The sequence below is a fragment of the Tyto alba genome, unplaced genomic scaffold (assembly GCF_018691265.1).
Source record: "Tyto alba isolate M040663 unplaced genomic scaffold, T.alba_DEE_v4.0 Super-Scaffold_1000006, whole genome shotgun sequence".
Classification (NCBI taxonomy): Eukaryota; Metazoa; Chordata; class Aves; order Strigiformes; family Tytonidae; genus Tyto; species Tyto alba.
Genome location: NW_024881272.1, coordinates 16891830 through 16905381, shown reverse-complemented (window position 1 = coordinate 16905381; position 13552 = coordinate 16891830). Strand labels below are relative to the sequence as shown.

Below are 13552 nucleotides of genomic sequence, written 5' to 3'. Positions count from 1 at the left end.
CTAACTTCAATACTATGTCACTCCATATAGTGATGTGGACAGTACATGTCCAAAATGTTAGGTTTTGGCTAGCTATTAATTTTTTACACCCATTTTCAGCAACATTCAGTAGTTTTACCCTTCTATAACAAAAATAACAGTAAGCTCTTCCAACATCCTTTTAGCTAAAAGTGCACAGTCGACTTGTGGCAACAACAATCCACCACTAAAAGACTAGCCCCATGTGCCTGTCTGATGAAACCAAAGAAAAAAAAAATAGTTAATACATTATAAGGTACTGGTGAGTCAGAATTCTGTATCATCACACTATAATTATACTTTTTTAAAATCAAAAAAATGATCAAGAACATGTTATGATATCATCAAACAGGTATTTAATGGTATGCTAAGAATCACTAAGGCTTATGACAATAGGGCATAACGAAACTCAGGAGTTTGAGAAGTTCAATAGCTTACCATGTAGTAGAACACATTGTAACAACCTCTTACCAAAACATTAAGTCTGGGTTTGTTTTTTTTTTTAAAGGATTAAGCTCTGAAAGTGAAAGCAATACAGATCTGAGAAGATGACAGATTTTGGTAACAAAACCCATCAGAAAGAGGTAAAATTTCTTTGAACAAAATAAAATAATGATATTTGGCGGTGGCTTCTGGCTGCTTCCCAAGTTGGAAACTAATACAAGGTTAAATGTCCATAGTCATTTTATCACACCACCTTACTTTTCGTCCAGAATAAAGCCCAACCCCAGTACTGTAATTCAACCCCAAATATACAATAGCTGCCTCAGTGGGACTCAGAAGGATTACTTTTACAAACAATTCACAAAGAAAGTGGACAGTTACGCAGCCTGAAGTAACACGAAGACCACAGCATGATCTCTGTCAGCACGACCAAAAAGAGGTCCCATTCTTCACTGCCTGAATCCTAGAACAGGCTCAAAACCCCCAAGGCCCTCCCCAAAACACCACTTCAGGGCTAAATGAATAGTTTCCAGAGTTCCCAGGAAGTTAAACAACATTAAGGGTAATTAAGGAAAAGCTACAATTCACTAAATCACTTCTGCTGCTACCTTGTGAGAATATAGTTTCTGTGTACAAGCATACAACAAAAACACATCACAAATGCATATAAAATGAGCAAAGCAAGACATAATCCCCTGTACTGTTACTAACCCACTACCCATTTATTCCAATCACCAGTTGCTAGAGAAGGAAAGGACATGCTGCAACTACAGACATTTAAGCAGACAAGATTACAATGACAGCAAGACAGTATTCCCAATTTAATGGCATCAAAAACTTACCAACAGATGATGTTGGTTGTTACAAATACAAAAAGATACAAGGATTTAATTCAGTATACTTTCTACAAACTTAAGTGACACACACTCAAGAGCTTCAGAGAATATATCTAACAACTCAAAATTACACACTCCTGTAATACTTACTATTTGCCTTTAAAAAAAAAAAACAAAAACAAAAACAAAACAACTATTTTAATTGGCTCTTGGAAAATGTGAATTACAAGTATGCAATCAAGGCAAATACAAGTTGTTTGAGAACACATTATTCATAAAGTCAGGATTTGTTTTCTTTATTGTTCATCTTCTCAGACTACCAGAAAAGATTCTTCTTTTAAACTCTGGATTTTACACTTAAAATTATACCTAAAATATTAAATTCTACTATGTCTCTTCCTTAAGCATTACAAATTTGTTTCCTCTACAAGTTAAAAAAAACAAATCAGAGTAACAAAATGTAAACATAATATTAAGTAAGCATACCCCAATTTAGCAGTTTTCTCCATTCTACATCATATTAGAGCCTTGAATTAGCAAGGTAAACAACTCTGTTTTCCAAAATTCATTGACACAGGACTTTCTTTCCCATTTTTATTACTTCTCTGTTTATTATCAATCCTATCAAGAGAACAAACTGACAGTAACTGTCTAGGCAGATCACTTCCCCCATCTCCTCTCATAAACTTCGAAAGGCTTTTCTCCCATCTCTTCCTTTCCATCAAGCCCATTTCAACCATTCCACTCTGCAACCATTGCCTTCTTGCTTGTTCAAAAGCAAACAAGTCCACAGAATACATACAGAGAGCAATGAAAAACAAAACAAAACAAAAACAACAACAACAAATCCAAGCCACCAAGCTGCAACTCAGGAAGTCCCTAAGCCTCAGGCTGCAGGAGGCGAGGAAGAGATGTGGGGAGGAACTAGGGCTGCTCTGTTAAAGCTTTCCTCTCCAAACATCTGCTCCCTCAGAGGTGCTGCTGAGCTGAGCAGGCATTCAGTGACAGTCACCGCAGCTGCTCTCATCCCACTTCATCAAACTCAGGCAATGCTGATTCATAATACTGAGTGCTTTCCTCCTCATCACGCCCCTCTTTTTCACTGGCCACCTCCATTTCCTCTCCCAGTCCTTACTTGAAAAAGAATTAATATCTATATATTTCCAAATATATAAAAAAGAAGCCATAAATCTTCATAAGTATAAATACAGAGATGTACTATCATGATCAAAGCACAAACCGTACACTGAAAGAAGGGAAGGGAAATAAACAGGCACATTTATGCACAACATTTTTTAATATTATCTACTGGAAAAACAAACAAGATCCAGTTAACCTGCTCCTTTAAGCACGTGAAGTAAAGCAAATTAAAAAAAAAAAAGTTTTTAATTTTTTAACAAATACTTTTGGATGTATGTAAAATATACTGAATATTGTTGATTCTTCCCTCTATGAATCTGCCTCATTTCTACATCATTTGCATGTGATCTTTGGAAAAAAATGAAATTGTCCCAGGCTGCCATGAAACACTATGTTTTGATACAGTCAGTGTTAATAGCTAGCTCATGCTGGGAATTCAGAATGGTATGCCAACTTCACATTTGCTATAAAATTGCTCTGACTAGCAACGCTGAAAATTAGCAGGAATTGTACGGAACTACAGAAAAACGACACTAGGCGTTAAAGCCGGAATACATAACAAGCAGCCAGAACGCCCGTATCGACTTTTTACCCTTATTATATAATCGCGTTCATGCAGCTGCAGCAGGAGGTGCTATTACGGGAGATCTCCGAGGCAGCAGTTGAAAATTATCTCTCTCAAGAACCGAAGACCCAGAGGCTCCCTGTTTGAGATTACTTCCATAGAACCACGGAAGACTCACCCTGCGCAGAAAAACCCGCCGAAGTCTCCCCCAGGCTGAGGGGGAGAGCCCCCTCCTCCCCTCCCCCCCACGCCGTCCCCGCCCGACACCACGGGGCACTTCCATCACGGAGTGACCAACTACCCACTCGTGTCCCCACCGCAGCCCGAGGCACGGAGGGGCCGGGGCACGCCGGCCCCGCAGCCCCTCCGAGACGGCGGCAGGGCCGCCCCTCACCCGCCGCGGGCAGCAGGCGTTCCCTGCCCCGCAGCGGCCCGGCGCCGCCCGCTCCACCGCCCACAGCGGCAGGAGGGCCCCAGGCCGGGGCGGCCGGTGACGCCCCGCCGCGGCCCGACGGGACGGGACGACGCGACCGGGGTCGGGGTCGCCGCGCCCTGCCTAGGCCCGGCCGCGCGCCGCCCCCGGCCCCTCAGGAGCAGTGGCGGGGGCCGGGCCGCGCCTCACCTTGGAAGCGTTGCCCGCGGCAGGGAGGTGCGAGCATCGGCGTCCGCCGCCGGCCTCGGCCGAGCCGCCCCCACCCCGCGGCGCCGCGCTCCGCCGGTCCCGGCAGCCGGGCCACGTCCCTGCCCGTGCCGCGCGCAGGCGCACTCCGCGCGCAGCCGCCGCCGCCGCGAGGGGCAGCCCCGCGCCCCCGCCCCGCGGGAGAGCCGCGAGCCCGGTAACGGGCCCGGCAGCCCCGGGAGGAGCGGGGGGGGGTGCTGCGCGAGCGCGGCTAACGGCCAGCGCCTTTGCCGTTGTCCGTCTGCAACGAAGGACACAGACGCGCAGGCAAAACCACACCGAGGCGTTCATTTGTAAGGATTCTAATAAAAGCTTAATTTGGAATAAGTAATTCCAACCCTACCACGACGGGTACAATACGTACTGCTCTCTAGCCAAGCACGCAAAGAACAGACTTATAAAACAAGTAAGCAGCAACAGCGGGAAGAGGTTATGGACGGGCCCCCCCCACAACTTTGTTTCGCTCCCCGCAGGCGGCCGCTCCGGCAGCAGCAGCAGAAGCGCGGCCGCTGCAGGGAGGGGCCGGGGCCGGGGCCGCCCCCCGCAGCGGCCCCGCCGTGGGCAGGAGGTGCTGCTGAAGCACCGGGCCGAGAGATTGCTAAATACGGGGCACTGCGCCGGGAGACCTGTGCGATGCCTCGCTCTTCAGAACGTGCCTAAGCAAAAACAGCACATACGGTACAACACAAATTGAGAAATAGTATCGGAGGGGAAAAAAAAATGCGACTATACTTTTTTCCTATCAGTAAGTGTTATCAGTAAAGAGTACTTTATTAAAGCGTTGAAAATACCTGCTTTTACCTCAACAAGTTCAGAGTCTCCACGAATAGCAGTCACCCTTTCAACATTCTCAATGAAGGTGAAAAGAGAGATTTGCCCTGAATTTGTAAGTGGTTAGAGGTGCGGTAACAAGCTCAGATGGAGCCTTCCTGCTCCGCAGGCTGCCCACCAACAAGAAGGCATGTGGTGGGCTAACAGGCTGATTTTTGTGCTGGTAAGCCATTTTAGGAGCAAAAAGCCTTCTTACAGAGAAGATCAAGAAATTGATTTTATTTTTCCCTGTTTAACAGCAACACTGATGGAGTCTTGCTTATGACACTGCTGCCCGTGAAGTCCTTCTCATCGAAGTGAGTAATTGCCCAGCAGCTGCCAGCAGCCTCTTGGTGGAGACCAAGCAGGTATGTGCTCGGGAGCAGCCAAGGCAACGCGCTCCCCTGGAGTGACTTTATGTAAAAATTGAAAAGCATGTAGAATTGCGAGCTTCCTGAAATTCAGACTTGAGATAGTTAAATAATTTCTGAAGCTAGCAGGTATCTATCTGGTAGGAACCATGCTGGTACTTGCCTGACGTAGGAAACGTTTCTTTCTTTCCCTTGTGGTTATTTATAGCATATTAATAAGTTTTAAAAATATTGGTCTATGTGTAACAATTAGTGTAGGTTCGCTTTTGTTTGGTTTTTTGTTTTTAGTAAAGTGAATGAGGATAACCAGACAAATGCATCAGGAACAAAGACGCTGACTTTGGGCACTTTTCTCTGACCATGTCAAGAAATCTGATGCCACTTGGCCTGTTTGTCCCAGTGTAGGTGTGTATCTATATATGCGGGTATATATTCTCGCTGTAATTTGTCAAACACCGATTACTCCAAGCAGCTATAGTTTATTTGAGAAAGAACATTCGTTTGGGTTTTGGTTGGTTTAACGTTTTAATTACTTACCGCTTGATCAACTGTGCGAATTTTCCCTAGAAAATGGAGGGAATCGGAATCCTGTAACACCTCTGTAAACGGTGATCGTTACGATCAAACCCACTGACCTTTCCGCCGCACGGAGCCCTACGCCGCGCGGAATCCCGGCCGATGGCTGCTGCGGCAGCTGCCATCGGCTCCCAGGCGGCGCGCGGCCGTTTAACGGCAGCGCTGGGGCCCTCGCTCCGCCCACGCGCGGGCCTGCCCGCGGGGCGGGGCGGGGCCCGTGCCGCCCGCAGCCGGCGCTCCCCCGGGCCGGCAGGGGGCAGCAACGGCGGGCGCGGGGAGGGGGGGACGGGCTGGCCGGCGGCGCCCCGCCTCGGCGGGCAGGCGCGGAGCTGCGGCTGCGCGGTGGGCGCGGCCTTTTCCCCCCCTGCTGCGGAGCGCAGTTGTCGTGCGGAGCGGGCCCCGGCCCCGGCTTAGGCCTACACCGGACAGTACCTGGCACGATGGTCGGTACCGGCCGCCGCGGGGCTCGGGCGGCGGCGGGGAAGCTTGGTGCGCCGCCCCGCGACCGCCGCGCGGCTCTGAGCGCCCGGATGGAGCCCGATGGGCTCGGGCCTGGCGCCGGCGCCGGCGTGGCAATGGCTGCCGTCAGTGCCGGGGCTGCGCCCTGCGGCGGCTCGGCGGGGCCCGGCACAGCCCAGTGCGGCCCCGCGACTCTTCGCGCTGCCGCCCCGGGCCCGGCGGGCTGCGGGGGGGCGGCTCCGAGCCAGAGCTTGCCAGAGAAAACGGGCCGGGGGGGGCGGGCGGAGGTGACTGGAAACGAGCACGGTTACAGCCTCGGGCCCCGCAGGCAGGCGTTCGATTAGCAAACGTAGTGTCTGGCCTTCTTTTGAAACTGTGAAGTTATGGGGAGAAGCGCGCGTTAGTTCCTGTGGGAAGGATAGAAATTCCGGGGTTTGGTACGCTGGGATTTTCCTTACGTTTTATGTTTGTGATGCTTTTTTAACTGAAGTGTATAAGTGAGACTGTTACTTCGTTCCTGACTTCACGGTTTTATTCATAGCACATTTTGTTAGAATGGTCATGGCTTATGTAATCATATGTTGATAAGGTCTAGTTACATTTCTTATTCCAGGGGTTTGTGAAAGTTGTCAAGAATAAGGCATACTTCAAGAGATACCAAGTGAAATTCAGGAGAAGGAGAGGTATGGTTAAATTCCCTGTAGCATGTGATTAAATGTCATCGATCAGTATTTCTACTTTTTTCACAGATGTTTTCCACGCTATAATTGTTGTTTTTCAGAGGGAAAAACTGATTATTATGCCCGCAAGCGTTTGGTAATTCAAGATAAAAACAAATACAACACCCCTAAATATAGGATGATTGTGCGTGTTACCAACAGAGACATCATTTGCCAGGTAAGGCATGTGGTGCTTGCTACTTACTCACCAGCTTTCCCAGCAAGAAGAGTAAGGGGATGAAGCAGCTGGGGGGGTTTAGGGTTGATCTGAGCAGGTTTTGTATTGTAAAAGAGTTTCTTAGAGGAGAACAACCTTTAACGTTGATGCAACCTCAGTAATAAGCAGTATTCATGAAACAAAGTAAGTTTTACTACAGTATGCTTCCAACGCTCTTCAGCAAAGCTGTTTATAAGACTGTACTGTTTTAGTGATGTTAAGTAGAAGATTGTAGGGAGAGGGAAGATACCTCTTTTTTTCTGCTGTATTTAAAGTGCTTTGAAAAGAGGGCCTTATTGACTGAGGACAACAGAGTTGACTACATGAGCTGTCAGCCTGCCTTGACGATTGTGCTGTATCTAAAGGTGCTTTCTCTGTTGAGAGTGTTTTGTTCCTGTGATGTTAGGTGGATCCTGTGAAGCAGCTAGGCCTTACGATGGCTCTCCTGTGAGATGAAAGGAGACTGGTAAATAAGAAGAGTAGGCTTTTTTTCACGCTTACTAAGTACCTAGTTGTGTGTTGCATCATACGTAGTTCTTCACTGTGGCTTACTTGTTGCATTTTCAGAATGTTTTGACTAATTTTGAAGTTTAAAGCGTAGGTGTGTTCTATCATAAATACATGTTCTCAAGCTCAAAAAAGAAACGTTTCATCTATCATTACTTGCTACAGAGAATAATTATCTGTTGAGAACAGTGGAGACTGCTCTTTTTACAGTTAGTTCAGCCTGTATGGCCTTGATGAGGTTATTTTATCTTGGAAACTCAAAAATCAGTTGTCGCAGGTGCTTACATCTGACTGATAGTGCCTTTCCAGTATGTAGGAATCTTGCAAAAAGGTGACAACTTCTGGATGTAGAAAGGAGGTGTGGAAGTCAAAAGAAGGTTCTGTGTGTGAAAGGAACAGTAGAAACATACTCAGTAGTAGCTGTCTCACAGCAGGTCCCTGAGCTGTGAAAATCTCAGACGAATTAATTAAACCATTCTGTAAGGGTAGTAACAGTGTTATCACAGACTCTCTACTGGATGCTTCTTGCGTTTTTCTGAGGTGCATTATATACTGTGCATTATATACTGTGTTACATGAGAACTACGTGCAGAAAGTGACAGAATTCATCCAGGTCCATAATGATTCTTCAAAAGGTTGCTGTTGTAGGCAGTTTCCTGGCCTCTTGATGTATGTGGAGAGGTACATAAAAGTTGTTGCTGACATATACTTTCTCTGGCCTAATACAGATTTGAATTCTTTGCTTCTGTACTTGAGTTAATTATGCCTTCAGAAAAAAAACAACCAACCAACCAAAATCACAATCCCTTGATCTTGCATGCAGAGGTTGGCAGTTTGCTGGGCATTTCTGTACAGAATTCCTGTTGGCCTAAGTAGATGTCAAAGAAACAATAAGTTGAGCCCAGAATTATTGCGAGAACACTAACATTTGTTTTGTTGTCAGATTGCCTATGCAAGAATTGAAGGTGACATGATTGTCTGTGCTGCTTATGCCCATGAGCTGCCAAAATACGGTGTGAAGGTTGGCCTGACCAATTACGCAGCAGCGTACTGTACAGGTCTGCTGTTGGCACGCAGGGTAGGTATCTCTCAATTTGTCTGCAAGTTGCTGCTCTGTTTCTCTGACAAAAGGGAAAGTCCGCTTTCTTAAGTGGCATGTTCAGTGTTAGTATAGATACTCAACTTGGTGGGCTTCTCTAAATAATAAAGTTTGCTCTTCACTGTATAGATCTGATGGCCTTGTGTGACTGTCAGGTCCCAGTGAGAAGTACGGCAGCATGCAGCTTCAACTCCAGCAGCCCACTTCAGTTTCAGCACTTAAGTTTGGTGGCGGGAGGGAGGAAGGATAAAAATGTAAGAAATGTACCTTTAATAGTTTGAAAACTTGTAAACAGCATCCATCCATTTTTCATACGAGCTCATGAATAAGTCTTACATCTACTGGTGTACCTGTTGGAACAAAAGGTTGAAACTTAACAGACGTGCTTACAGTGGTGGTTGTTAAAAAGTTTTGTTATTAGTATGGTGTACTTAATTTTTATAAGGAAATTTGTTAAAAACATGAAGATTCTACTGCAAATTTGTGCTTTAATGTGGTAGTGACACTTAGTTTTGTCAATACATTGAAAGAATTTCAGAAGTGCTTTTTCTTTCCTTCCCCACAGCTTCTGAATAAATTTGGCCTTGATAAGATCTATGAAGGTCAAGTTGAAGTGACTGGTGATGAATACAACGTGGAAAGCGTGGATGGAAAGCCTGGTGCTTTCACGTGCTACCTGGATGCAGGTCTTGCCAGAACTACCACTGGAAACAAAGTCTTCGGTGCTCTGAAGGGTGCAGTGGATGGTGGTCTGTCCATCCCCCATAGGTAATCTGGTCTGTTTGGAAGAATTCCTTTAGAATTAACCTGAGATGATTCTGTAGGGGACAGTCTACTTAAACTGTCGCTTTATGTTGAAATAATTCTGTTACGGACCTGGTAATGATTATGTAGCTTAGGTTCTGGGATGGGGATTTTTTTAGTTGGTTCATTGGTGGTTTTTTAATCCACAAATGCAATTTTGGTAGTGCTGCTGCAAATCTTGCAACTATCTAGAGATGCTATTAAACTTTTAGAAACTGAAGAGCCATCTTGTTGCTTTTACTTAGTCATCGAGTGATTGGATGCACTTAATCCTTTAGTATTCTGTTTTAAGTCTATCAAACTGTGTGTATGTATTAATTTCACTGAAAAACTACATACCAAGAAAAGCCATTTGCTACAACTGTCGCTACAGTACTAGGTCTGAGCAGTCCACCTGCACTTAAAATTTCCATGTGGAAGTTCTAACAATTCCTGTGGTAGGCTGCGAATGACTGGATCAAGATTTTAGGCAGTGTTACCTGACACTGATACTACAGTTGACTGCTGCTTTCTGCTAGCAGCAAGGGGGGAAAAAATTTACTCTCTATTGTGTATTTTCCTGCCCTCTCCTATGCTGTCCTATTTGTTCTTGACTAATTGTCTAGTTTTTCTGACTTGGCTGCTACATGATGATACTCCCAAAGACTGAACACTCTCTAGTTGGTCCATGGTGTGTATATGATGTAGTGCACTGTTTCAAGACGGGACTGATGGCAGCTGAGATGAACTTAAAACTTCTATCTCTTAGTTTTCTTTATCTCTTAATTTTTAATTAGAGGGTCCTATCCCTCAGTTATATGTAGAAGAATCTGTTGTATCAGTCATTTCTGTGTGGAACCGAGCCTCTGATTTGGAACATTTGGCAGCTCGTCTTAATCTGAGTATAACTGCTGTTTCACAGTACCAAACGCTTCCCTGGTTATGACTCGGAAAGCAAAGAATTCAATGCAGAGGTTCACCGCAAGCATATCATGGGCCAAAATGTGGCAGACTACATGCGTTACCTCATGGAGGAGGATGAAGATGCTTACAAAAAACAGTTCTCCCAGTACATAAAGAACAACGTAACACCTGATGGGGTAAGATTTATCTGGCCGGCTCTTGTGCATTAATAGAGATGCTGATAAGTCTTAGCATAGGGACTTCTAGTAATGCAAATAAGCTTGATATGTAAAATAATGTCATGCATGTTGTATGTTATCCATGCAAGGAATATATTCTTTCCTTCATTAAGGGCTGTGTACTATTATCATGGTATTTTGAAAGTGAGATGTCTTTTCTTGCTGTGAAGCTTAACATTCTACCTGTAAATCGAAGCTTAAAGGACTGCATTCGAAGGTGGATCACGTTATTTTCCTCCTCCCCTCCCCCGGTAGGGAGATTAATTTGAAGTTTCCACACAGGCTGCCCACTCATTCCTAATCCTGCACTGTGCAGCCTGTCATTTCTGTAGCGGCGGTGGTTGTAACTGTGAAGATGTGTTCTATATCAAGTTTCTTCTGTGATTTGTGTGACCCTACAGGTAGCTCTAGGCCCCACGTGAATATAGAACAGCCCAAGATAGCTAGAGTATAGAAGCTAGCACCTCGTGAAACTACAGAGAGTGTAATACATTCTATTGCAGTACTACTTTAGAGTTATTTTGTACAAAACACTAGAAGATATGTGAGACAACCAATGTGCTTCTTTCATTTCTTTCAAGTGTTAAACTCCTTTCAGGTGGCTTATCCTGCTGCCTGTAATATTGTTGCTTGCTTTCCCCAACTAGTGGTCCTGAAGCTTTAAACAAACATTCTTGTGTCCCCTTTCTTTAGGCTATGAAAAACGTAACTCCATTCTTTATCTCTTTATTGCTATGGAGCTTTGGGGTTTTTTTTTGTAAACTTAACTAATTGCTAATTTGTTTTAAATTAGTCTTTAAAAAAATAAGTAATGTATTCTAAATAGCAACTTGTTCTATTTACTAAACAAACAATTTTTAGAGCTTATATTGCAATTGAGTTCAGGATCTGTGTCAATAGCTGGACACTTGTTCTTTGTATATCTAGAAATTTTCTTACAGCTGGGATCGAGTGGTCTTAATTAACCACCAGGAAAAATATTAAAATTGGTGCCATTGTGGAGCTAGAGTTGTCTTTAGGACAGAGCAGCATTACTGCATCCTTAGGGATGAAGCTGGGACTGTCATGGTTCTTGCAAGATGTGTTAATCTGTAGCTGCTTTCACAACTTAGACTTCCCCCCCCCCCCCCCCCTTACTAAGCAGCTTTTTAAATGGGGACTATAGTAGGGTCTGAAAAGGGGTAAGGTTACATGTCTAACAAGAGAGTTTGTGTGGAATAATTTGGGTTTAATAAGTAAAGGTGAAGTATTTTCTTCCAGTTAGAAGTAGCATAACTTTCTAGACTGATTTTTAATATAAAACTGAGAAGTAGACTTCTGAGGAAGTAAGATTTCAACTGCCAGATGCTAGCCTGTATTTATGAAACTTGTAAGTAATCTGTGTTACTCCATGCCCTTGGTTTCCTAACTGTAAAATAAGGATAAAATTACTTGTTCTCTTTTGGTGGTTTCAATATGTAAATTGTATCATAGTGATAGTAGGAATTTCAAGTATATTGTGGCAGTGATCGTCTGTTTGAACGAAGTGTTCTAAAGGCAACCACACAAAATTATAAGATGTCTGGGGATGAAACCTGTTTCTAGTGCATGCTTTCGTAAGTGTACCTTGGATTTTTTCATATGATCCTACAACTGGACCACTACAGAGAATAAACAAAATATTTTTGGGTGTTTTTTTTTGTTTTTAAGATGGAAGAAATGTATAAAAAAGCCCATGCTGCTATACGGGATAATCCAGTCCATGAAAAGAAACCCAAGAGAGAAGTAAAGAAAAAGAGGTAAAACTTACACTCTTTAACATAAAGGTGACTTCTCTGTTGAAGGTACTTTATGCTAAAACAAGTAAGGTAATTCAGGTTGCAGTTCTGTCAAAACTCAGATGATGTTTTAGATCAGACTAAGATACAAGCATTTCAGTATGCTTTGTCAGGAGTTAATTTTAGCAGTGGGAATCTAAAATTTAAGAGCTCTCAACTACATTAAAAAAAATTAGAACTAGAACATGCTCACAGTGTGAATAGCTGGAACTTTTAAATGGGAACTTTTCGGTTGGAAAGCTGTGTCAGGTGAGGGCAGGCTCATTTGTGAAGACCAAACTGTTTTGATTTTGCAGGGGTCTGGGAGAAATCAGAGGATATCTGTGGGATTGGGTCTTGATAGTGTCTGTACTCTAGTCACAAAGAGTACCGAGCTTACCTCTTGAGGAATTCAACTGCTGTAGTCTAACTCTGCCTTGTTGTGGTGGCCTAATTACAGCCTGAAATTACTACAGAAGCGTGAATAGGTTCTAGCATAGCATCCTCAACCACAGTGCTGATGCACTGCAGCTTTCTTGACCACCTTTTTGCTTATTTCTACCTTGGATATACCATACACTGTGCTTACATTGCAGATGGAACTGTCCCAAGATGTCCCTTGCCCAGAAGAAAGATCGCGTTGCTCAGAAGAAGGCTAGCTTTCTCAGGGCCCAGGAGCGCGCAGCTGATAGTTAAGACAACTTCCACAGTTTTCTATGAAGCTTTGGAAAAAGTGGCAATAAATTTATTGATTAAGCAACTGTGTAAGACTGGCTTATTGTATCTTACAACGATGTGGAATATTTGTTATGACTGATAGATTCTGTAGCCTTTAGGGCTTTTTTGTCCCTTTCAGAAGTACTGTATGAATTGCAGTTTTGCACAGAGAAGGGACAGGGTAAACCGAGGCTGCTGCATTAGATTGATTCCCATAATCAACTTCACTATTTTTTGGCATGACTAGTATCCAAGGTGAGATCTATGAACTCTCTGCTTCTAACTACAAAAACACTTTACATTTCAGAGGGCTTTACATGTCCTTCACCACTTTTCTTTCAGCTTACTTAAGGAAGAATCTATATGTAGCCTAAGAAAAACGCAGAAGTAGTCACAATAGGTTCTATAGCTTCTGCCTAAAGACAGCCTTAAGCTTTCAGCAACATGGTAACGTTTTCCCTACAGCCTTAACTGTAGCTGCGAGAGATATGTGTTCCCCATTGAAGTGTTTAAGCTTCTTAAACTAACTGAAGTAAGCACTTTCATATACTCAGCCTCAAGCTCTGGCTGTTAGTGAAACAGGCACTGTATACTTGACGCTATTTAGTGATTAGATAAAAATAAATTCTCTTATGTTGCATATAGATACTTGCTGAGAGTCCTTGACTTGTTCC

General features: G+C 44.0%; 2 protein-coding genes and 1 non-coding gene across 3 annotated transcripts in view; 2 read left to right on the top strand and 1 right to left on the bottom strand.

Annotated features, from left to right (window-relative positions):
• EVI5 (ecotropic viral integration site 5) overlaps positions 1 to 3760 on the bottom strand; it is an 87446-nt gene extending 83686 nt beyond the window's left edge. The window contains exon 1 of the mRNA XM_042783724.1: positions 3626 to 3760. The gene's annotated coding sequence lies outside the window, so the exon portion shown is untranslated. The remainder of the gene's footprint in view (positions 1 to 3625) is intronic.
• A 1980-nt stretch (positions 3761 to 5740) lies between these two features.
• Positions 5741 to 12921, top strand: RPL5 (ribosomal protein L5). Its single transcript, XM_033000696.2, has 8 exons — positions 5741 to 5882; positions 6512 to 6581; positions 6680 to 6795; positions 8285 to 8419; positions 9006 to 9208; positions 10146 to 10323; positions 12055 to 12143; positions 12758 to 12921. The coding sequence occupies exons 1-8, from the start codon at positions 5880 to 5882 to the stop codon at positions 12855 to 12857; spliced, it is 894 nt and encodes a 297-aa protein (XP_032856587.1). The 5' UTR covers positions 5741 to 5879; the 3' UTR covers positions 12858 to 12921.
• Positions 9866 to 9962, top strand: LOC116963579. Its single transcript, XR_004408291.1, has one exon. It is a non-coding gene; the product is annotated as a small nucleolar RNA SNORD21 (small nucleolar RNA).
• Positions 12922 to 13552: the final 631 nt, after the last annotated feature.

Excerpts from the sequence above, each read along its gene's own strand:
- RPL5 (XM_033000696.2), top strand. Across the intron at positions 8,420-9,005 it reads GTCTGCTGTTGGCACGCAGG|CTTCTGAATAAATTTGGCCT; the intron begins GTAGGTATCTCT and ends CCTTCCCCACAG. Across the intron at positions 10,324-12,054 it reads ACAACGTAACACCTGATGGG|ATGGAAGAAATGTATAAAAA; the intron begins GTAAGATTTATC and ends TTTGTTTTTAAG.